Below are 22,163 nucleotides of genomic sequence, written 5' to 3' on the forward strand. Positions count from 1 at the left end.
TTTTAAATTATTTTTCTGTCTTTGTCCTTTTGAGACATATCAGCAGTAAAACATGAAAATATGGATTCCAGATTTTTGGAACATCAAAACCTATAAAACCCGACCAGTAAATCACATTATTGCCAACACAAATGTCCTGTTACAATAACTTGTATTCATGTATTCATATTCATGCTATACACTCAGACAATAAAATCATGTTTTTTATTAAGCAAAGTGATTTCTTAATTTCTTGTGAAATTGCGTTTGATGACTACAAGGCTCATAATAACCTCAACTGAGACAAACTATTTTGGATTGTTTCCTATGAGTCAACAGCTGGAAGTCCCTTAAAGTTTAAACCACTTCAAAATAGCAGCGTGATCAAACTGCACCAAATCCACTCCCTCAACACAAGTGGGTTATAATATAATCACTTCGTATCAAATGTGATTATTCAAAAGTAACACCTTTATAATGCAAAATATATTCAAGTGTCAATGGATTGGCCACCGAGGGAGATTCAAAGCGTTCTCTAGGTTGTGGTGTGCAGCCCAGCAGCAAGACTCCAGCATTAAGGGGAACTAGAGGGAAAAACCCACAGAGCTGCACTTAATCATCATGATCATACACTGACTAGTACCTACTCTCCAGTGTTAGTATATGCTACATGTGAACCTCCTAAGATGGCGCAATTTGATTGGTTCGCTATCTCACGATGTTGAGATGGGCAATATTCCATGATTGAGATCTCAAACTCGGGGCTGTTGTTTTCATCGCGCGTGACGGTCGTCTCGTCACGCTAATAAAAACAAATAAACCACTAATAATTTTTTTTTTTTTTTGAGTGTTCACGTGTAGTATATACTAAAACAATTACTTACGTCAGGCTCAGTGAGTAGTGGGGAATAGTGGGGCTATTCCCCACTACTCACTGTGAGTAGTGGGGAATAGTGGGGCTATCCCCCACTACTCACTGTGAGTAGTGGGGAATAGTGGGGCTATCCCCCACTACTCACTGTGGGCTATTCCCTTGTGTAGTGGGGCTATTCCCCACTACTCACTGGACCTTCTGCGAATAATTGTTAATTATCTAACGAGCATGGAAGCAGTTTTAGTTTTAGTTTGTGTTGTGTTAGCTGCATCAGGACCTCCTGCAGTGATCCTGTCTCACAGCCCTGCAGACCCTCCAGTACCCTGCAGACCACCTGCAGACCTCCACCTGCAGACCTCCACCTGAGACAGACCTCCACCTGAGACAGACCTCCACCTGAGACAGACCTCCACCTGAGACAGACCTCCACCTGAGGCAGACCTCCACCTGCAGACCTCCACCTGAGACAGACCTCCACCTGAGACAGACCTCCACCTGCAGACCTCCACCTGAGGCAGACCTCCACCTGCAGACCTCCACCTAAGACAGACCTCCACCTGCAGACCTCCACCTAAGACAGACCTCCACCTGAGACAGACCTCCACCTGCAGACCTCCACCTGAGACAGACCTCCACCTGCAGACCTCCACCTAAGACAGACCTCCACCTGAGACAGACCTCCACCTGCAGACCTCCACCTAAGACAGACCTCCACCTGAGACAGACCTCCACCTGCAGACCTCCACCTGAGACAGACCACCACCTGCAGACCTCCACCTGAGGCAGACCACCACCTGAGACAGACCACCACCTGCAGACCTCCACCTGAGGCCGACCTCCACCTGAGACAGACCTCCACCTGAGACAGACCTCCACCTGAGACAGCCGACCTGCTTTGTTTTAAACCATGCGTTGTATCAGGGGTGTCTTTGGTAACGTTCTAAATAGACAAACTATTCAACAGCTCAACAGCAGTATAGGCCTACATTAGAGCAGACCTCAAGCAGGGCTATTCTGAGAGCTGTAGGGGCTTTAGGCATCCAGCTTCCTGTTGGAGATGCGGTCGGTTGAAGAGACATCTGACAGATCTGTGTGTGTGCTTGTGTGTGTGTGTGTGTGTATGTGTGTGCTGTAGGTTGAAGAGACATCTGACAGATCTGTGTGTGTGTGTGTGTGTGTGTGTGTGTGTGTGTGTGTGCTATAGGTTAAGAGATATCACATTGTTCTGTCTGGATCCTAGTGCGCCGCTAACCCAAGTGCCATCAATCGCTGTCCCAAAGAAAACACTGAAACACAATATAGGTTCAGATTAACCAAACAAAGGATTGATTTTGACTTGCTTATGAAGAAGAGGAGACTTTAAGTTAAGACATGTATAAAGTCACCACTGTTATTCTGTTGTATCGCCTTTCAAAGCATCTAGGCTTCAGCCTACCTGAATCCTACTTTAATAGGCATGTTGGATGTCGCAGTCAGTGTCTGAGCTGACTCCTGTGCAGGAAATAAACTGGTGCATTGATGTGCATATATGGAATAATTAAAACCACGACGAGGTCAAAAGCGGAAGTTTGAATTGTCTCCGCACTCTCCCACCCCCCCCCCCCCCCCCCCCCTCCCCGTCTTTTTTTTTTTTTTCTCGAGATGGTGATGACATTCTAGGACGTTATAAAAATAAATCGGCCTGCAGACCGAGAAGTCCTCCCCGCGATAGACCTGTTGGTGGCAGCAGGGGGGGGGCCAGCCCGTCCGTCCGTCCCACCGCACATGAAGAAGAGCGGCACAGCGCCCTCCTCAGGAAGTGGTCTTTGCACTAAGCTCTTGATCCCAAGCATCGCCATATTGACATCCCCACAACGTTGAGAGGTAAAAAAAAAACACATCTCCTAACTCGACTCGATGATCTTCCTCTGTAATGTGATCCACCCGTGGATGCTGTGCGCCCGGCCGCGTGGTTCAAGCGGCGGCGGGGCGGCGGGTTCTGCGGCGGGGCTCTGCGGCTCTGCGGCGGCGGCGGGGCTCCGGTGTTAACGGGCTGCTGCTGAAGGCGTTGTCAGCCTCGCGAGCTAACCAGCTAGTCACTCTTAGCCTGCTAGCTTAGCGGCGGTTTTTCTGCATTGTGTGTCATGGATTCTTCGTGGTTTAAAAAAAAAAACCCAAAACGTCCCACGACGGACGTGTGGCCGTCCAAGGACAACGTTATTATTTTTTAAGACAACCGGTCGGTCTTTCCTATCCGCCACACGTCCTCGACGTGTCAACAATTAAGCTCATAATCTCCCTGTCGCTTTCAACCGGCTTTTGCCCAGCTAGCGCGCTAGGCTAGCTCGTTAGCTCCCCGGCTACTAGCTCTCGTTAGCGCCCGGCTACTAGCGCTCGTTAGCGCCCGGCTACCAGCTCTCGTTAGCGCCCGGCTACCAGCTCTCGTTAGCGCCCAGTTGCCAGCTGTCCAGCCCGCTGGCTGCCTCTGCTAGGGTTAGGCCTCGGTAAGGGTACATGAGACAGAGAAGGGCTAGGGTGGAGGAAACGGTTAGGGGTTTGACGGTGGGTTTGGGGTAGGAGTTAGGGTGGTAAGTGTAGGAGGCAGATATTAGGGTCGTGGTAGGAACTAGAGTACTAAAGGGTAGGACGGAGAGAGCAGGGTGAGGGTAGGAGTTGTAGGAGAGTAGGGTTAGTTTAGGAGGGAGAGATTAGGGTAGGCATTATAGAGAAGGGTTAAGGTAGGAATTAAGAGAGTATGGTAAGAGGTAGAGAGTAGGTTTAGTTAAGGAGGGACAGAGTATGGTTAAGGTAGGGTGAGGGTAGCCGTTCGAGACTAGGGTTAGGGTAGAGAGTAGGTTTAGTTCAGGGGGGAGAGTAGTCTTGGGGTAGAGGGTAGGGTTAGGATAGGAGGTAGGGAGTAGTGTTGGGATAGGAGGTAGGGCTAGGGTAGGAGGTAGGGAGATGGCTCATGGGGGAGAGAGTAGGGTGGAGGAGAGGGAAGGGTTAAGGTAGGAGCTATGGTTGGGGTAGGAGGTAGTGTTAGGGTTGGATGGAAAGGTTAGGGTAGGAGGTAGGGAGTAGTGTTGGTCTAGGAGGTAGGGTTTGGGTAGCGAGTATTGTTGGGCTAGAGGAAGCCTCCTCTGTTGAGACTGTTACTGAGGTCTTAGTTGTTTATACAGTTATCAAAAACAAATAAATCGTCTAGTTTATTAGGTTTGCCTATAGTATCAATAACCTTCTCATTAAGGCTAGGTTGACTTATAGATACGATCTGGAGGTGGACGTTAACGACCTGGTGTTCCTAATTGACGTGGACCCCCTGTGTTTGTGTTCCAGGAAACAGAGCTTTGTGGGGGACCCCAGTGATGACTGTATTGACTCCTGTACCCCCTGATTAGAGTGCTTGGATGAACCTTTTAACTCTCAGGTTGGGCCTTTTTTTCATTACAATATTCAAACGAATAACACATGCTTGTCTTAAGGATTGTTTCATCAATAACTTGAATCATTACACTATTTGTAACTGGCTAACTGTGTTCATTTGTTTTAGAAATGAGGCGTACTGTTTTCTAGAACACGTTACCTGAATAACGGTAACAATCAGACCCTAATGGCCTTTATTATCGATACGCCCGTTCAGATTTCTCACGATTAACGAATCGCAGCCACTGTTGATCCTCCCCTCATCCTGGAGGCCCACTCCAAGGTACGGACCCGCTCGTATCTCCATCCAAACGGCCCCTCACGGCTCTCTGAGGAGGTTCCTGTGACCGTGTGAGTGTAGAGGCATGTGTCTGGACTGACCTGGTTGACGCCTTGTGTTCCAGGAGCTTTAGAGAAGATCTTCATAGAATATGTCTGGGCCTGTTCCAAGCCGCTCCCGAGTTTACCCGGACGTAAACACACAGAGACCCCGGGAATACTGGGATTATGAGTCCCACGTGGTGGAATGGGGGTAAGGTGGCTCTCCTGGTGGCGTTGGTGGTTCCTTATTGGTCCGTTGTGCGGTTCAACACTGAGTCCCGCCTTCTTCTTCGTCTTTCCAGAAACCAGGACGACTACCAGCTGGTCAGAAAACTGGGCAGAGGGAAATATAGTGAAGTGTTTGAGGCCATTAACATCACGAACAACGAGAAAGTAGTGGTGAAGATTCTAAAGGTATGGAGACGGACGGACGTCTCCTCATGAACACGGTTATCATCATTCAGCACTTTCAAATATTGAGTTAAAAATACTGTGTCTCGCACTCTTTTCTCCCTAGCCGGTTAAGAAAAAGAAAATCAAGAGAGAAATCAAGATCCTGGAGAACCTACGGGGTGGTCCCAACATCATCTCACTGTTAGATATCATTAAGGATCCTGTGGTAAGGCCCTTTACGCGACACATGGGGACGTTATCAGCTCATACTGTATGGGTATTTCAGCTGTATGTCTTTTCCTCCCTAGTCCCGAACTCCTGCTTTGGTTTTTGAACATGTCAACAACACAGACTTTAAGGTATGAATGAAAGCAGCCTTTTTATATTGGTCAACTTATATCAATTTAGCATTTTGAAAAGGAAAAGTGTTGTTTAATTATTTAACAATTAAAACTTGCATCGTGTGACGGTTTATTTTCCAGCAATTGTATCAAACCCTTTCCGACTTTGACATACGGTTCTACATGTACGAAATCCTGAAGGTAAGAAACTAGACCTGGTTTATGATGGCAGGATGTATGTCGCTTTGGATGAAAGCATCTGCTAAATGTAAACGTGGGATTCTCTCTGGTTGAGATTCTTTATCATGAGTGATTCCTAATCCCAGACCATCGTAAGAGGAGTCGTGACAGCGTTCGCTCATGTCCCTGTTCTCTGACCCCCCAGGCCCTGGATTACTGCCACAGTATGGGCATCATGCACAGAGATGTGAAGCCACACAATGTTATGATCGACCACGAACACAGAAAGGTAGGCCTGTGCTCTCCTCCACGTCTTTATTCTTCGCCTGTGGTAAAAATGGGCTGGTCGACTTTGTTACTAAAGTAGAGATGTTCCGATACCATTCCTTCCCAAGTATATACCGATACAGCATCGAGCATTGTAACTACTAATGGTACTACTCTGATTAAGGGGTTCTCTTACGATGACGGCAATGTATAGTCGCTTCACTTATTGTCTACCAGATTTTTATTTATTTAAAATATATACATTTGTGTTCTAGTAGTGGACTTTCCACCTCCGACCGTTAACGAGCGCAGCATAACGCCGTAGTGTTTCCGTAGTGTTTGTGAGGTTCTCTGGGTAGTAAATGAGTCACGTGAACAGAACATTGCGTATTCGTCGATACCCGATACTGCGTTTTAGGCAGTATCGGAGGAATTTCCGATACTGGTATCAATAACGGAACAACTCTCTAGACTAAATGCACTAATCTGACGTGTTGACCTCCCCAGCTGCGCCTCATCGACTGGGGCCTGGCCGAGTTCTACCACCCCAACCAGGAGTACAACGTCAGGGTGGCGTCCAGGTACTTCAAAGGACCCGAGCTGCTCGTAGACTACCAGGTGAGGCTCCACGATGACAGTACGCTCTAAAGCAAACCTCAGCCGCACTGGAAAATTCCACCGTGTGCGTCACACAAGAGGCATGTCCCTTTAGGACGACGTTAGGGCTGCACCTGGAAGATGTCTGCGGCCCATCCAGTCCGACTGGTTTTCATCGGTGCTCTACTGGGCAGGGGGGGGGCAATCAATCAGTGTTGGGCCTGCACTGTAGGACTCTGAAGGCCCACTCGGGTCTCTGGTGGTCAGCCTGTAGGACTCTGAGGTCTCACAAAGGTGTTTAATGTGTGTTAATGAAGCATAGCACGTGTGGCTGGTGTGTTAATGAACCCTAACCTGGGCGATTTGGCCTCAAACCAAACACGATTATCGATTTTAATCTATTTTTTTTAAATATATATATATATAAATGACAAATATACATATTTTTTGTTGGATTTTATTTGAAGAATAATAATGTTTAGTTGCCACAGTCTTTAGGCAAACTCTACACACTCACTTTTTTCAGCATATGCTGCCATGTTGACAATTTACTCTCTCTAAAATTCTTGCATTTTACTTTGCTTATTTTTTCAATAATCGATTTTCTTCGGCCTAAACCATGCATTCGAATTGCGTTGAAAAACGATTCATCGCCCCCAGCTCTTCACATCTGCCTATAGTGTGTTAATGAACCATGGTTGGCCGGTCGCTGGTGTTTTGTCGCTTGAACCAGTCACGGAGAGTCACATCACTCCTATTTTAAGACGGACCCTCACCCTGCTAGGATGACACAGGGCTGCACTGGGTGCTGGTGCTGACACTCAATCAGGGGCCAAAACAAGTCTACAGAAGTCATGGAGGCATGCGTCGGCCATGGCGTCTCGTGCCTGAGGAAACCATCTTAGTTTATAATAAGAGGCAGCCAAGAAAAGATTGGAGAGCAGATAGTAACAAGGGGAAATCCCATCCCAGCCTACAACCGACCGCTCACTATTAAAAACTTTTTTTTTTTTTTAGAATCCAGCAAAGACTGTCCAATGAAAGGTAATTCATTGGACAGGGTCGCGTGAGTCCTAACCACGTTGGTTCTGATTTGCAGATGTACGACTACAGCCTGGACATGTGGAGTTTGGGCTGCATGCTGGCTAGTATGATCTTCAGGAAGGAACCCTTCTTCCACGGCCATGACAACTACGACCAGGTAACGCCGACCAGAACTTCAGGCTCACGAAGGAGTACCTCAAGGCAGTGTTCTGGAGATGTGGGGCCTTTTGTATGCGTCAAAAGGAAAAATTGTGCCGGACTAGAGCTTGTCATTATGGGCTTGTGTCTTGAGGAGCAACGGTCAGGGTTGCAGGTGATCTGTTCCGTTGGAAGCACCAGAGGCAAGATATGATGGCGCAAGAGAATGTTATTCTTTTATTTTTGACAGCAACACACAAAAACGCATGTTTATTCTGCATTTTTAATGAGGCAGCTAAAACTTGGAATGTGTGGCCACGTCCAAAATGCACTGGAACTGGAATCCATCATATCACACAGCGTGATCCCCCTGAGGGTCCAGACGCATGTGTTGCTGCGTACCTCTGTCCTGATGAGCAGTGTGACCTGACACGGCCTCCTCCCTGTAGCCCTACTCGGAAGGAATACGTTTCCAGGACACATGTCTGGGAATTAATTGTCATCAAAGGACCTCTGCAAGGTTGATAACCAGTTTGAGCAGGATCTGGTCTCGTCCCTAAATGCAAGTGTCCACTGCCTGGCTTCTTTATGCAGAAGCAACGGATCCCAGTAAATGTAGCGTGTATTGAGCACCGTGTGTCAATAGCACGGCCTCCTTACCATGTATGTATGGAGCACCGTGGGTCCATAGTACTGTCTCCATACCATGTATGTATGGACCACCGTGGGTCCATAGTACTGTCTCCTTACCATGTATGTATGAAGCACCGTGGGTCCATAGTACTGTCTGCATACCATGTATGTATGAAGCACCGTGCATCTATAGAACTGTCTCCATCACATAAACATGCACACTAGGGAGTATAATATTGTTTCGGCCCCCATGTGTATCAAGGACCAACTAGCCGATCTGGAACCAGAACAGCGATAGGATAGTCAGCTCCAAGTGAAAAGCTGTTCAAAAAGCAACGCATTTTTATTTTGAGTGTTTTTATTTTACCGGGGCCATTCGTCTATATAATAATAATATTATTATTTCCTACAACATGTGAAATCGTAATTCGTAGCTTTTGAATCGACTTTCTGACCGATAACGACCGACGTGACCTCTAGATCGGTGAGTTGTTGATGCCTAGTAAGAAGTCAGAACGCGTCTGACCTGGTGGAGTCGGGCAGACACCGGTTGTGATTGCTTCACCTCGCACAGGGCTCAGAAGTGCGGCAAAGATCGGAACTGTACGACTAATGACGCCTTGTTCCGACATGGACGTTTTCTGGACGTTAATAATTACTACACCGTCCTGCCAGATGAACTATTGTAACGTGTCAAGGAGAGTCCTAGCGCTACCTTTACCTACCCGATTACTCCCACGCAATCATTTTTCCATCGTGCTCGTATAATAACGAAAGGTGTACGTTTCCGATGATTAGAGTTTTGTTTATCTCTGTGTTGGAACACTAATCTGTGTTTAAATAAGACATGTTCAAATAAATGTTATCTCAGTTTGCGATTTCTTATTATTTAAACATTGGAAAGCAGTTCAAAACACAAACCTGATTTAACGTTTCCTTGATTTCCCCGGGATATATATATATATATATATATATATATATATATATATATATATATGCTTTAATTATTTAGCTTGTTTTTGAAAAACAAGCTAAAAGTTTTATTTCATAAATAAATACAAAATAAAGTCCTGGTTGTGGACAAATGTATATAATAGATTTATATCCTGTTGTTCAGCAGCACCATCCAAACTGAATGTGCACTAGTTAAAACGATCACATGCTCATCTTCCTCTGTTTCCTCCTCTTCCTCCTCCTCCTCCTTCTCCGGTGCAGCTGGTGAGGATCGCTAAAGTCCTGGGCACAGAGGACCTGTACGACTACATCGACAAGTACAACATAGAGCTGGACCCACGCTTCAACGACATTCTGGGAAGGTAGGCTCCTCCGCCCCTCTGACTCGGAGTGAGTGCTCCTCAGACACAGACCTGTTTTATTATATCCACATTTACATTTAGCAGAAAGGAAGATCAGAAGAAGAAGAAAGAGAAACGCTATATCTCTGTGGGTGCAGTAAGGATGTTCATAGAGCCAAGTGCCAAGCACTAACCATCACTAGGTTAACCCATTCCCTGTATACACTAACCATCACTAGGTTAACCCATTCCCTGTATACAACAGAGATAGCTAGGGTAAGATGCTACACGTTGCCAAGTACTATTTTTAAGTGCCAGGACGTACAACATACAATAAGTGCGTTCATGAAGTACCAGGACGTACAACATACCATAAGTGTGTACATTAAGTGCCAGGACGTACAACATACCATAGGTGTGCACAACATACAATACGGTGTGTACATTAACGCCGCGTTCACACTGTATACGTCCGCCGACGGATCTCATTGACTTTGCTATGGGGCACACTCGAAATGCGTTGCGGGTCAATCCGTTTCGTCGACTCTGTTGCCTGCGTCAAAAAGTTGAGAAATGTTCAACTTTTCATTCAGACAGTGACGGCTCCGTCGGCCAATCAGATCGCGTCCCCATACGCCAGACACGCCCTCCGTCATCCGTCGACGGACATGTATAGCGTGAACGCGGCGTCAGGGCCCTAACCATAACGCTTGCTGTTCTAAAGGTGGATTTATAGTCCTCCGTAAAGTGCTGTACGTAGATACGGAGAGCCTGTCAGAGACCCTCTCCGTAGCTCTACGTGCTCGTCTAATATTTTTTAACTATCCGTCGAGGCAACGGAGACGGACGGAGACGGCAAGGGCTGTGATTGGTCCTCTTAACAAAATCAGTTCCGGAATAGACCTCTGAAGAATAAGTCCCATCTCCGAGGCTCCGGTTCCCTCGGTCAAATGTCTACGGGGAATAACACGGGGTTTATGAATGATCGTAACATAACAAACTCTGTAGGTGGCGAAGAAGTAGGCGGGACTTATTCTCCAGAGGTCTATCACTTTCCCCCGGTTTGACTTTGCACCTTATTTACTTTTTTACATAGTTTACTTTGCACACTAAGGACTAATAAAACGCCAAATAAGGTTTGTAATGTACATGGTTAGTAGTCAGCAGATAAGATCGATCGGGCGGCGAATTGCGTCGCGTATCCGACGTCCCGACGGAGAGAATGCTCGAGGGGTCTCTGTTTACGGATACGGAGTCGTGTACGTTGGACTTAACTCCCCCCTCCTCCCCCCCCCCCCCCCGGTCCGCAGACACTCCCGTAAGCGGTGGGAGCGCTTCGTCCACAGTGAGAACCAGCACCTGGTCAGCACCGAGGCGCTCGACTTCCTGGACAAGCTGCTGCGCTACGACCACCAGGCCCGGCTCACCGCCCGCGAGGCCATGGACCACCCCTACTTCTGTACGCACCCGTCTCCCTCCCTCCCCCCCTTCACCCGTCTCCCTCCCCCCCTTCACCCGTCTCCCTCCCTCACCCGTCTCCCCGTCTCCCCCTCACCCGTCTCCCTCCCTCTCCCTCCCCCTCACCCGTCTCCCTCCCCCTCACCCGTCTCCCTCCCTCTCCCTCCCCCTCACCCGTCTCCCTCCCTCTCCCTCCCCCTCACCCGTCTCCCTCCCTCTCCCTCCCCCTCACCCGTCTCCCTCCCTCTCCCTCCCCCTCACCCGTCTCCCTCCCTCCCCCCCTCACCCGTCTCCCTCCCTCCCCCCCTCACCCGTCTCCCTCCCCCTCACCCGTCTCCCTCCCTCCCCCCCTCACCCGTCTCCCTCCCTCCCTCTCACCCGTCTCCCTCCCTCCCTCTCACCCGTCTCCCCCCCTCACCCGTCTCCCTCCCTCCCCCTCACCCGTCTCCCTCCCTCTCCCTCCCCCTCACCCGTCTCCCTCCCTCCCCCCCTCACCCGTCTCCCTCCCTCCCCCCCTCACCCGTCTCCCTCCCCCTCACCCGTCTCCCTCCCTCCCCCCCTCACCCGTCTCCCTCCCTCCCTCTCACCCGTCTCCCTCCCTCCCTCTCACCCGTCTCCCCCCCTCACCCGTCTCCCTCCCTCCCCCTCACCCGTCTCCCTCCCTCCCCCTCATCCGTCTCCCTCCCTCCCCCTCATCCGTCTCCCTCCCTCCCCCTCACCCGTCTCCCTCCCTCCCCCTCACCCGTCTCCCTCCCTCCCCCTCACCCGTCTCCCTCACCCGTCTCCCTCCCTCACCCGTCTCTCTCCCTGTCTAACCCTCCCTGTCTCTCCTCAGACCCCATCGTCAAAGACCAGGGCAGAGGAGCCACTCCAGGAGGCATGGCGGCCGGGGCCACGCCCGTCAGCTCCTCCAGTATGATGGCAGGTAAAGCTAGCTTCTGTCCCGCTGCCGCACCGCCGGACGCACGGGGTCAGAACTAATGCCCCTCTCTCTCCCTCTGTCTCTCCCTCTCCCTCTGTCTCTCTCTCTCTCGCCCCCTCTCCCTCTCTCTCTCGCCCCCTCTCCCTCTCTCTCTCGCCCCCTCTCCCTCTCTCTCTCGCCCCCTCTCCCTCTCTCTCTCGCCCCCTCTCCCTCTCTCTCTCGCCCCCCTCTCCCTCTCTCTCTCGCCCCCTCTCCCTCTCTCTCGCCCCCTCTCCCTCTCTCTCGCCCCCTCTCCCTCTCTCTCTCGCCCCCTCTCCCTCTCTCTCTTGCCCCCTCTCCCTCTCTCTCCCCCTCTCTCTCGCCCCCCCTCCCTCTCTTGCCCCCCCTCTCTCTCTCTTGCCCCCTCTCTCTCTCTTGCCCCCTCTCTCTCTCTCTCTTGCCCCCTCTCTCTCTCTTGCCCCCCCTCTCTCTCGCCCTCTCTCTCTCGCCCCCCCCCTCTCTCTCTCTCTTGCCCCCTCTCCCTCTCTCTCCCCCCCTCCCTCTCTTGCCCCCTCTCTCTCTCTTGCCCCCTCTCTCTCTCTCTCTTGCCCCCTCTCTCTCTCTTGCCCCCCCTCTCTCTCGCCCTCTCTCTCTCGCCCCCCCCCTCTCTCTCTCTCTTGCCCTCTCTCTCTCTCTCTCTCTCTCTCTCGCCCTCTCTCTCTCTCTCTCTTGCCCCCTCTCTCTCTCTCGCCCCCTCTCTCTCTCTCTCTTGCCCCCCCCCCCCCCCTCTCTCTCTCTCTCTCTCTCTCTCTCTTGCCCCCTCTCTCTCTCTTGCCCCCCCTCTCTCTCGCCCTCTCTCTCTCGCCCCCCCCCTCTCTCTCTCGCCCCCTTGCCCTCTCTCGCCCTCTCTCTCTCTGCAGGCATGACCTCCATGTCCTCCACGCAGCCCCTGGCCAACATGGCGGGCTCACCCGTCATCTCCGCCCCCAACGCCCTGGCCACGCAGGTCTCCGCGGCAACCGGGCCACAGCCCTGAGCCGCCCCCTCCCCCCTCTCCCTCCCCCCCCCCCCCCCGCCCGCCCGCCCGCCGTGTGCCCCCTCCCCTTTTTATCATTTTGAAAATAACAAAGAGAAAAAATTCAAATGCTTTTCACGTTCAGTTTTTTTTTTTTTTTTTTTTTTTTTTTTGACATCTGAACCTAACAAGTGTTGCGTTCCATCGTCGGGATTATTAGCATTAATTTGGGTGTTATTTCACAATGCCAGTGTCTAGAAATTCTATTACGATGTAGACATGAAGAGAATGGATAATAAAATTTATTTTGTATGTTCCAAATATAAAGTGTTGCTTGAAACTTGTTTGTCGGGGGGGGGTCCGCGCTGTGGTAACACACTGTGAAACCTTTACACAACGTCACTATCCAGCCCCCCCCCCCCCCCCGCGGGTCGGCCCACGCGGCCACAGGGGGGCGGGGGGGGGGGGGGCTCCACACACGCGCCCCCCCTACCCCCTTCCCCCCCCCCCCCCCCCCGTCACTGGCAGCCACCGCCGCCGCCACCGCGACGACACGCTCCTTCGTTAATTGGACTTTTGTAGATATTCTACAGTTACTGTCAGGTTGCATGCGCCCAGTGCACAGTGCACAGCTACACATGGGGACAATAGATTGCCAAGTTCATGTTACCTTCACCTCTGTATGTGTCCATGTTTGTTTTTTTATGAAGTCTTTAACACATGATTTTGATTACATAGCATTTTTTGTAACTTTGTTTTATGTTGGGAGGAGTTTCGTCACTTGCAAAGAAAAAACAACAAAAAAAAAACTACAACTTCAGAAATAAACAGTTTGAACAGGTGTATGCGGGCACCACATGTGATTATATGACTGTCCCTGATTATTAGGGTGTGTGAGGAGTTGTATGCGGACACATGTGATTATAAATGTCGGTGAATATGGGCTTCTCGTGTGGTCAGATTCACGCGGACCAGTGATGACGTGACTGATGGTCAGAGTGTGTGAACCGGTCAGTAAGACTTGAGGTGTGATTTAGAGTCAGCTGAGAAGCTCTTAACATGCAGTAAGTACACTTTATGTTGCTTTGGTGAAGTCGTGCCCAGGGTCAGCCGTTTTGATATGAAGCACATTTGTTGCATAAAGAACTGAGGAAATAGTTGATAGTGGCTATTAGAGCGACTGTGTTAAACGCATTCATGTATTTTTTTGCAACTTCCCTTTCACTGGCAGTTAAAAAGTAACTTCCCTATAAGAGTGACTATCGCGTTCAAGGCCATTCCCCTAGTCATTTTTTGCGTAACTCCCAATTATTTAAACATTAACAATTGTCTGCTAGATATTTATGAAAGGCAAAAGCACATTATACTCAAACTCAAAAATTTGATTTGGTAGCAACGTTTTTTTTTTTTTTTTCTAATGGGACACTTGCTGTACTTAATTTATGTTGCTATTTGATATGAAGAATAGACTAAAACATTACGACCTTTGACCGAGAGGATCCTGAATTGTAGCGTTCGTCGTTAACACTAGGAGTTCCTAGGAGCTCGTAGGAGCTGTGTGAACCAGTTAACAGTTAACAATCCCCGGAGCGAAAAGAATAAGAACATGACAGGAAGAATAACAAAGAATAGGAGAATACATTTCAAGTTCATTTGACAAAGAATTTGAGAAAGCAATATTCCCAATCACGTAACAGTAACTGACATTCCCTCCCACTGTCTCGCCAATAGCGCTTATTTGGAGGATCCCGTCCTGTTGAAAGGAGACGCGTGGGAACGAGGAGGTTGTTTTCGGCGCCGGATGTTGCTCCTCAGCCGGATGTTGCTCCTCAGCCGGATGGCCGTTAGGATTGACGTTGATTTGAGACACGCACTGACAAGTTTGAGCAGCGCTGAGATTGAGGTAAAACCTATTTTGATCCTGACTCAGAATGGGGAAAGTGTTGACCTTCTCTCTGCTGGTCGCTGCGCTGGCGGCTCTGATCGGAGAGAGAATCCTCAACTACAGGTGAGTTATTATCAGAGAGTTTGGAAAGGCTGCATATCAGCTCTGAGCGTAAAGTTGCAATTAGGTGAGTCAATCTATGAAAAAAAAAAAAAAAGGGCTTAACCCCAAAAAAATTTATACAAAAGGTTTTTCAATGGATTCTAGTAGTATTTGGTGTGCTGAATAACATACTAAAAGTATACCAAAATATACCTATAACTGATTCTGGTACCTCTGGACATGCTTACGAACATACTAGAAATCTAGGAGAATACACCTTCCGGAAAGGCTTCATTTTCAAGATGGCGTCCAAAATGGTGGCCGGCCAAGCTTAAAATGGCTATATATATATCTCAATAGAAAAAGATTATTTGAATGAATTTTCATCAACTGTAACGCCTGACCGTCTGCCACCAACTGAATCTGCGACCAAATTTCACTGTCATAGAGCATACTACCAGGTCATGGTCTGGATGGGAACAGAAGATGGTATGGATGCCCTGAACTGGGGGTGGGGCCTGCAGGACAATAGATTTGTCCCACTCATGTCAACAATGAATGTTGCTCCAGACAGTCTCTTGAAGGTCATTCATTGTACCTGTACCACTGCCTGCAAGACACTCCGCTGCTCTTGCAGAAAATATGGACTACTCTTGCAGAAAATATGGACTACCTTGTACTACTGTCTGTGGACCATGTCAACTTAAGGAATGTGACAATCCACATAACAAGTTTCTTCCAGAGGAGCCCGAAGATGATGATGAATAAAGACCACAATAAGTGTGGCATTTATGTTGTTCAACACCAACACCACCTTTCTAGTTTGAATAGTAACCAATTTTAACCATTAAACCAATGTAAGCTTACAGGCAGTCATTTTGAAAAAGATGCCTTTCTAGCAGTTATATTTACCTAGATTTGTTGCACGTTCTTAATGTATAGAGGTACCAGAATCAGTTGAAACATTCTTTTGTAACATTTTCCATTTGAGATATAGCCAGTCTAAGCTCCCGGCCGCCATTTTGGACGCCATTATGAAAATGAAGCCTTTCTGGGAGGTATATTTTCCTAGATTGTTAGTATGTTCATAAGCATATTTGCAGGTACCAGAATCAAGTGAAAAATCATTCAAATAATCTTTTTCTATTGATATATATATATAGCCATTTTAAGCTTGGCCGGCCACCATTTTGGACGGCATCTTGAAAATGAAGCCTTTCCGGAAGGTGTATTTTCCTAGGTTTTTAGTATGTTCGTAAGCATGTCCAGAGGTACCAGAATCAGCTGGTGCATAATAAACTACTATAAAGTAGTTTATTATGAACTACTATAAACTACTATAAAGTAGTTTATTATGATCCTGTACTCTGCAGGAGGATGACCCTGGCGTCCAGAGAACTGGTCCAGAACCACCTTCCAAACTGTGTCCACATCAAAGGTCTTGGTAAGGGTTAACTAATCCTGGGCTGTACACTAACGGGACATACCTGGGGGTTAAAACACATTATGTCATGACTTAACCTAGTTAATAATGTTTGTATTTTCAGTGTCTGGGTCGGAGGACATAACCATACTCCCCAATGGACGAGCCCTCATCAGCACTGTGAGGAGCCGTCACTTCTATGAATATCCAGAGTTATTTAATATTACATTTTATTCAGGGGTGTAACGATACACTCATTCGTACCGAAATCTTTCGGTACGGGTCTAACGGTTCGATGCGCGTTTCATTTCGGTACGTATCGGGAAAAAAATAAATAAATAAATATATATATATATATATATATATATATAAGTTTTTATTGATTATCACACACTCTGTGACACTCTAACACTGTGAGTGTCTTGTCTTGTCCAGATGTTTTGTGTTGAGGACCACAATAGAAATAAGTCCTGGACTTGATCGTGGTTTTATCCTCGATTGTATTTTATGTATTTTCATTTGTGTTAGGCATTTGTTTGATACAATTTAATGAATCAAATCAAAATCCAATTGTTTAATAAAAATAAAATAATAAAAACTGCTGTACTGAAAAACATACCGAACTGACTTATACTGATGTAAAAACCGAGGTACGTACAGAATCGTGACTTTTGTGTATCGTTACACCCCTTTATTGTATAAATGTATATATATGCATTCATTTTCTAGGGGCTTAAGATTCCCGGTAGGGAATTCTCTGATGGTCCGGGGAAGATATTTTCCATCGATCTGGAAGACCCAAGAATCAAACCTGTGGAACTGCGCATGACCAGGAACTTCGACGTGGACTCGTTTAACCCCCACGGCATCAGCACATTCACCGACCAGTCCGGTAATATCGAAGTCCGCTTTGTCGATCCAGACTAATGTTAAATCTTTGGACACGGACCAACCAGACAGTCCGTGGTGCGACTGTGTTGGATGGGAATGCAGGTGGGCGGGTCACTGCCTTAGGGGATGCAGGCTGCAACACAGACACACTGCACGACACAGTCACCAAGTGTATTGACTGGTTTATGGGATGGGTTCAATGTACCCAACACACACTACGCTGTGGCAATACACGATGGCGTATGGTTTAATATTTTCTGCCCTTGTGTCTTTCTTATTCATTGTAATGTATTCATTACCTCAGGAACCCTGCACATTTATACTTATAGTCATATTTCTTTAATGCACAAGTCACCTACAAACGGACAGTTACATGTATATAGTATGTTTATCTTATTCTAATAGTTTTTTATTATATTTTATTTCAATTGGTAATTGTATTTGTATATATGCTCTTGTTTTGCACTCTCTTTTCCCACTGTACTGCTGGCCACTTGTGAATTTCTCCTAAGGGGGATTAATAAAGGACTATCTTATCTTATGTAAACATAGGTTTTATCAGTTTGTCTTGTCCTTGATAATAACTTTGGTTTTAACTCTTCAGACGACACCGTATACCTCTTCGTGGTCAATCACCCGGAGGGGACGAGCCAGGTGGAGATCTTCAAGTTCATAGAGGAGGACAAAACTCTAGTGCACGTGAAGACCATCAAACACGACCTGCTGTACAGGTACGGTACCGCGCCACAACGGAGGCTCTCAAGGGCCCTGAAGCAGAGAGACGGCCTGGGTGGTGGACCCCCAGGCCCTGACTGTCTCTCCTCTGGTCCCCCTGACTGTGTCTCCTCTGGCCCCCCGCAGTGTGAACGACATTGTGGCGGTCGGGGTGGAGAGCTTCTACGCGACCAACTACCAGTACTTTGTCCAGGAGCCGCTCACCAGCCTGGAGCCACTGCTGGGCCTGGCCTGGTGCTCGGTGGTGTTCTACAGCCCGGGGGACGTCAGGGTGGTCTCCGGGGGCTACCGCTCGGGCAACGGCATCAACACCTCCCCCGACCAGAGGTGGGCCGGCTCCTGTGGAGTTATGAATGAATGAATGAATGAATGATCTTTATTGTCAATGCACAGGTACAAGTACACCGAAATTCGGGAGAGCTCCCCCTGGTGCTTAAAAAGAGAGGACTAGGAACAAAAATATTAAATATAAACAGTATATACAGTGTGATTAAAAACTAAAACCTATTCTATAGACTTTAAACTAACAAATACACATAATATGAATAAAACTGTTATTCTATGTTAAGCTATGTTATTCTCATGTGTTTCTGATGTGTGGCGACCCTGTGTGTTTTTGTTGGGTTTCAGACACGTCTACGCGATGGACATCTATGATCACAGCGTCCGCGTCCTGGAGAGGCAGGAGGACAACTCTCTGGTCTCCCTGAAGGTAGTGAACGTCCCGACTAGAGACCTAGACGGGTTACATGGATCACTGCTGAGGTCACTTGACTACAGTAAAGGAACCTCACCTTCATATTGACGCTTTATCCAAAGAGACTTACAATCAGTACATTTGTCAGAAGAAAGTGAAACAACAATATATCTCCGTCAGTACAGTAAGGATGTTCATAGAACCAAGTGCCAAGCACTGACCATCACTAGGTCAACCCATTCTGCGTATACACTAACCATCACTAGGTTAACTCATTCCCGGTAAGAGAGATAGCTAGGATAAGATGCTACACAATGCTAAGTACTATTTTTAAGTTCAATTTTAAGTTTTCGTATGAATTGATATTTCACTACTACTATTATTCTAGTCTACTATTTAATAAGGTGAAAAATAACTAATAACCTCTGGATACATGAATGGCGGGAGCGTTATGGAGTGTGTTGGTCCAGTGGTGAAGGGGTTCTGTTGTGTCCCCAGTCGGTGGACCTGGGCTCCCTGTGTGACAACATCGAGGTGGACCAGGGCACCGGGGACCTGTGGCTGGGCTGCCACCCCAACTGGAATATCTTCAAAATCAACCCCGAGAACCCCCCGGGCTCAGAGGTGAGACGCTGGACACCCGGTGGCCGCTCGGGGTAGGGCCGGGTTTGAGTTGATCTGGCAGCTCAGGGTAGGGCAGGGGTTGAGTTTTGTCATCAGCGGTCGTGACGTTTCGGAAGGTTTTCAATCTGTGTTCTTCCAGTAGTGTTGGTGGTTGACGTCCCATTGCGATGCGTTTGCGTCCAATTCCGTTTTTTGGTGCGTTGCGTTACTAAATGAGTCCTCCTCTCACAACAGGATGAAAGGATGAAGCAACTCAATGTTCATGGTGTTGACATTGAGTTGCTTCAACAACATGAATAAAGTCTTCACATCAAGTCGCTTCATTCTTGACCACGTTAATAATTTTTGACTCCCTGTTGAGGGTAGGGGTCCCTTTACCCCCTACCTGCTCCTTAACTGCATGGGTCACATCTGAATCTGATAATGTACTAATGTCTTTAATAATCACGTCTTCAACCTCTCATTGTTCTGCCCAGGTGATCCGCATCCAGAACATTCACTCTGAGCAGCCGCTGGTCAGTCAGGTGTACGCTGACGACGGCAGTGTTCTGATTGGCTCCTCAGTGGCCACCCGGTACAGAGGGAAGCTGCTCATCGGATCCGTCTTACATAAAGCCCTGTACTGTGATCTGAGCCAAGGGATCTGAACCCAGCCAAGGGATGTGAACTAGGGATGTTAAAAAATGTGTCGACTCAACGATCGATTCTAGACTCGTGCTGAAGTCGACTCTAAAAATAGAAATCGGAAAATCTTTTTTTTATATATATATATATTTTTTTATATGTATAAACTTCTTAAATGTCCTGTTCAAAACGTTGCAACAACTTTCTGTTTTCAAAATAACCAATTAAAAATTATAGGAGATATGCTGCCCATAAGCGTAGTCGAGGCGAAGGGGTTCCGCGATCTGATCACATTTCTCGAGCCAGATTACACCGTGCCATAGGGCTGTACGGTATGGACTAAAATTGATATCATGGTATGATTTGAGGCATAGACAGTAACGGTATTATATCACGGTATGTTAATTTTTTTCATCTTTAAGGGGGTCTCTATCTCATACCATGCGCAAAAGCGCCGGTATTCGTAACCTCTTCTTTAAGTTCTACCTTAACATTTCACGTGTTTCCCGAAACCTTCTTTGCTACGAATCTCTTTCGTACGGTGTTCGTTGGTAAGGTTGGTCTGAACCTTCTTAGCTCTACCGTAGTGATGTTTCAGCTCCTGCAGTCTCCGCCACTGTACAGTAATCTTTAGAAATCCCTGTTGCGTATGTTCATTCCAAGTTCGCATCCGTAGCCAATTGAGCCCAAATGAAACGGCATGTTTGAATTAAGGATATTGTCTCGGCTGTTCTTTATTTTGGGCCGTGGGTACAGCAGGCAAGGTCAGCTCGACTCGCTTCCAATAATTTCAAAAACTCGCAACTTCAAAAAAATATTTTATTTATTTTACAATTTAAAAATGAACAAAACTGTCTTCTAAATTAAGGAAATGAGACTGGGAAACGAATAAACCATTATAAGCAACGAGTGAACTTAATAAGCGATCGAAATACTTTTTGCAACCACCGCCTCTTTCCCTTGACATTTAGTTTTCACCTTAAATATGCGACAGATGTAATTAAGGCAACCTGGTCTCACAGGAATCCGTAAAATGAGTCGGTCTACGTCCCGTTTACAAGGGCTTTTAAATATTTGAATAACGAAGTTCGGAGTCAAAGCCTCAGTCCATACACAGGTAAACAGTGACGCGTTTGTTATCTCGTTCCACCGCTGGCTAGGGTTAGGACGCAGGCGCGCTGCCTGAGAAGGCAGTATCGCTGTGAAATCTGTCCCTGGGAAAAGTAACGTTGCGCCGAATTGAAAAAGGAACTACGTTTCGTTAGTATTTTCCCATATATACACCATATTTTCAGTAGTTACAAGTAACTTGACTTTTTACATGAAGAAATAGTTACCTAACGCGTTACACACAACACTGTCTACCGGTCACACCGGTGTCACGGTATTATCAAAATCCATACCGTAGCGCAAATTCACACCGGTGTACTTTCATACCGTTTTTACCGTACACCCCTACCATGCCATGTCGCAACTATGACTGCGGCTGGAGAAAATGTACAGCAAAGGAGCAGACTTTCTCCGTCAGATCCTGTCCTTAGCGGCATTAGGGCCGTATAGAATGCAACATGTTTAATTGTCCGACTTTCAAATCCCATCTCTGGTCCCTACCTGTATGTAAACAGCATCGTTTCGGAGTTCACGTTCTGCGCATGCTCCAGATCTTTTCCGGGGGCCGTGAGCCGGAAGTAGAAGGAGACGGTATACGTGTTGTTGTCGCCGTCGGAAAACGAGAAACGGCGATTTATTTAGAAAGATGGCGCAGAGGATGGAGGAAGCCGGTTAATGTAGTTACCCTCTATGAGAAGCGTATCCCTGGCCGCGGGAGCGCGCATGGCATGCATTTGTAACCAATAAACAGAACTCAGGGTTGTGATAGCAATTTACTATCAATCCAAATTTATTCAATAATTGATGCACTGAAACGCATCGTAGGCCTACTTCATCATAACGAAAATCAAGTAAATCATGTAACAGTATACTTTAAACCACATAGGAATACAATTCTATTTCGGTTAACCCTCAATTGGAATAAGAAAAATAAAAAAATAAAATATATTTCCACTTTCTTTAGGAAGTTAAACCAAATACTTATGTCTCTCTCTCTCTCTCAATCCATAAACAAAATAAATACCGAACGGTCTTCTTATTCAAAAATAAAATAAATCTTCAAGTGTCCTTGTATTGTCTTTAGCGACAAGAAAGAGTAATAACGTAAAAAATAAAGTAAATTAAAGTAAAGTGCTGGCCAGCAAAAAACAATATTATAGAGCTCTATATGTGTGTGTGTGTGATTGAAGTGGTTTTGCCTGCAGTCCTCGGGGACAGAAGATGACAACGGCTC

The 22,163-nt window shown here is 47.2% G+C and overlaps 2 protein-coding genes across 2 annotated transcripts; both read left to right on the forward strand.

The window, feature by feature from the left end:
- The first annotated feature begins 2,636 nt into the window (after nt 1–2,636).
- Nucleotides 2,637–13,258, forward strand: LOC311351273 (casein kinase II subunit alpha-like). The gene is made up of 15 exons (XM_084471387.1): nt 2,637–2,716; nt 4,169–4,259; nt 4,473–4,538; nt 4,660–4,787; nt 4,879–4,990; nt 5,094–5,195; nt 5,278–5,328; nt 5,452–5,511; nt 5,696–5,779; nt 6,265–6,375; nt 7,454–7,555; nt 9,385–9,485; nt 10,775–10,923; nt 11,758–11,847; nt 12,744–13,258. The coding sequence occupies exons 4-15, from the start codon at nt 4,687–4,689 to the stop codon at nt 12,857–12,859; spliced, it is 1,179 nt and encodes a 392-aa protein (XP_084327513.1). The 5' UTR covers nt 2,637–2,716; nt 4,169–4,259; nt 4,473–4,538; nt 4,660–4,686; the 3' UTR covers nt 12,860–13,258.
- A 1,453-nt stretch (nt 13,259–14,711) lies between these two features.
- Nucleotides 14,712–20,728, forward strand: LOC311351242 (serum paraoxonase/arylesterase 2-like). The gene is made up of 9 exons (XM_084471346.1): nt 14,712–14,846; nt 16,199–16,269; nt 16,373–16,428; nt 16,978–17,140; nt 17,744–17,870; nt 18,001–18,201; nt 18,505–18,586; nt 19,070–19,195; nt 19,672–20,728. The coding sequence occupies exons 1-9, from the start codon at nt 14,770–14,772 to the stop codon at nt 19,840–19,842; spliced, it is 1,074 nt and encodes a 357-aa protein (XP_084327472.1). The 5' UTR covers nt 14,712–14,769; the 3' UTR covers nt 19,843–20,728.
- Nucleotides 20,729–22,163: the final 1,435 nt, after the last annotated feature.

Source organism: Micromesistius poutassou, assembly GCF_964030765.1.
Source record: "Micromesistius poutassou genome assembly, chromosome: 8".
Taxonomy (NCBI): domain Eukaryota; kingdom Metazoa; phylum Chordata; class Actinopteri; order Gadiformes; family Gadidae; genus Micromesistius; species Micromesistius poutassou.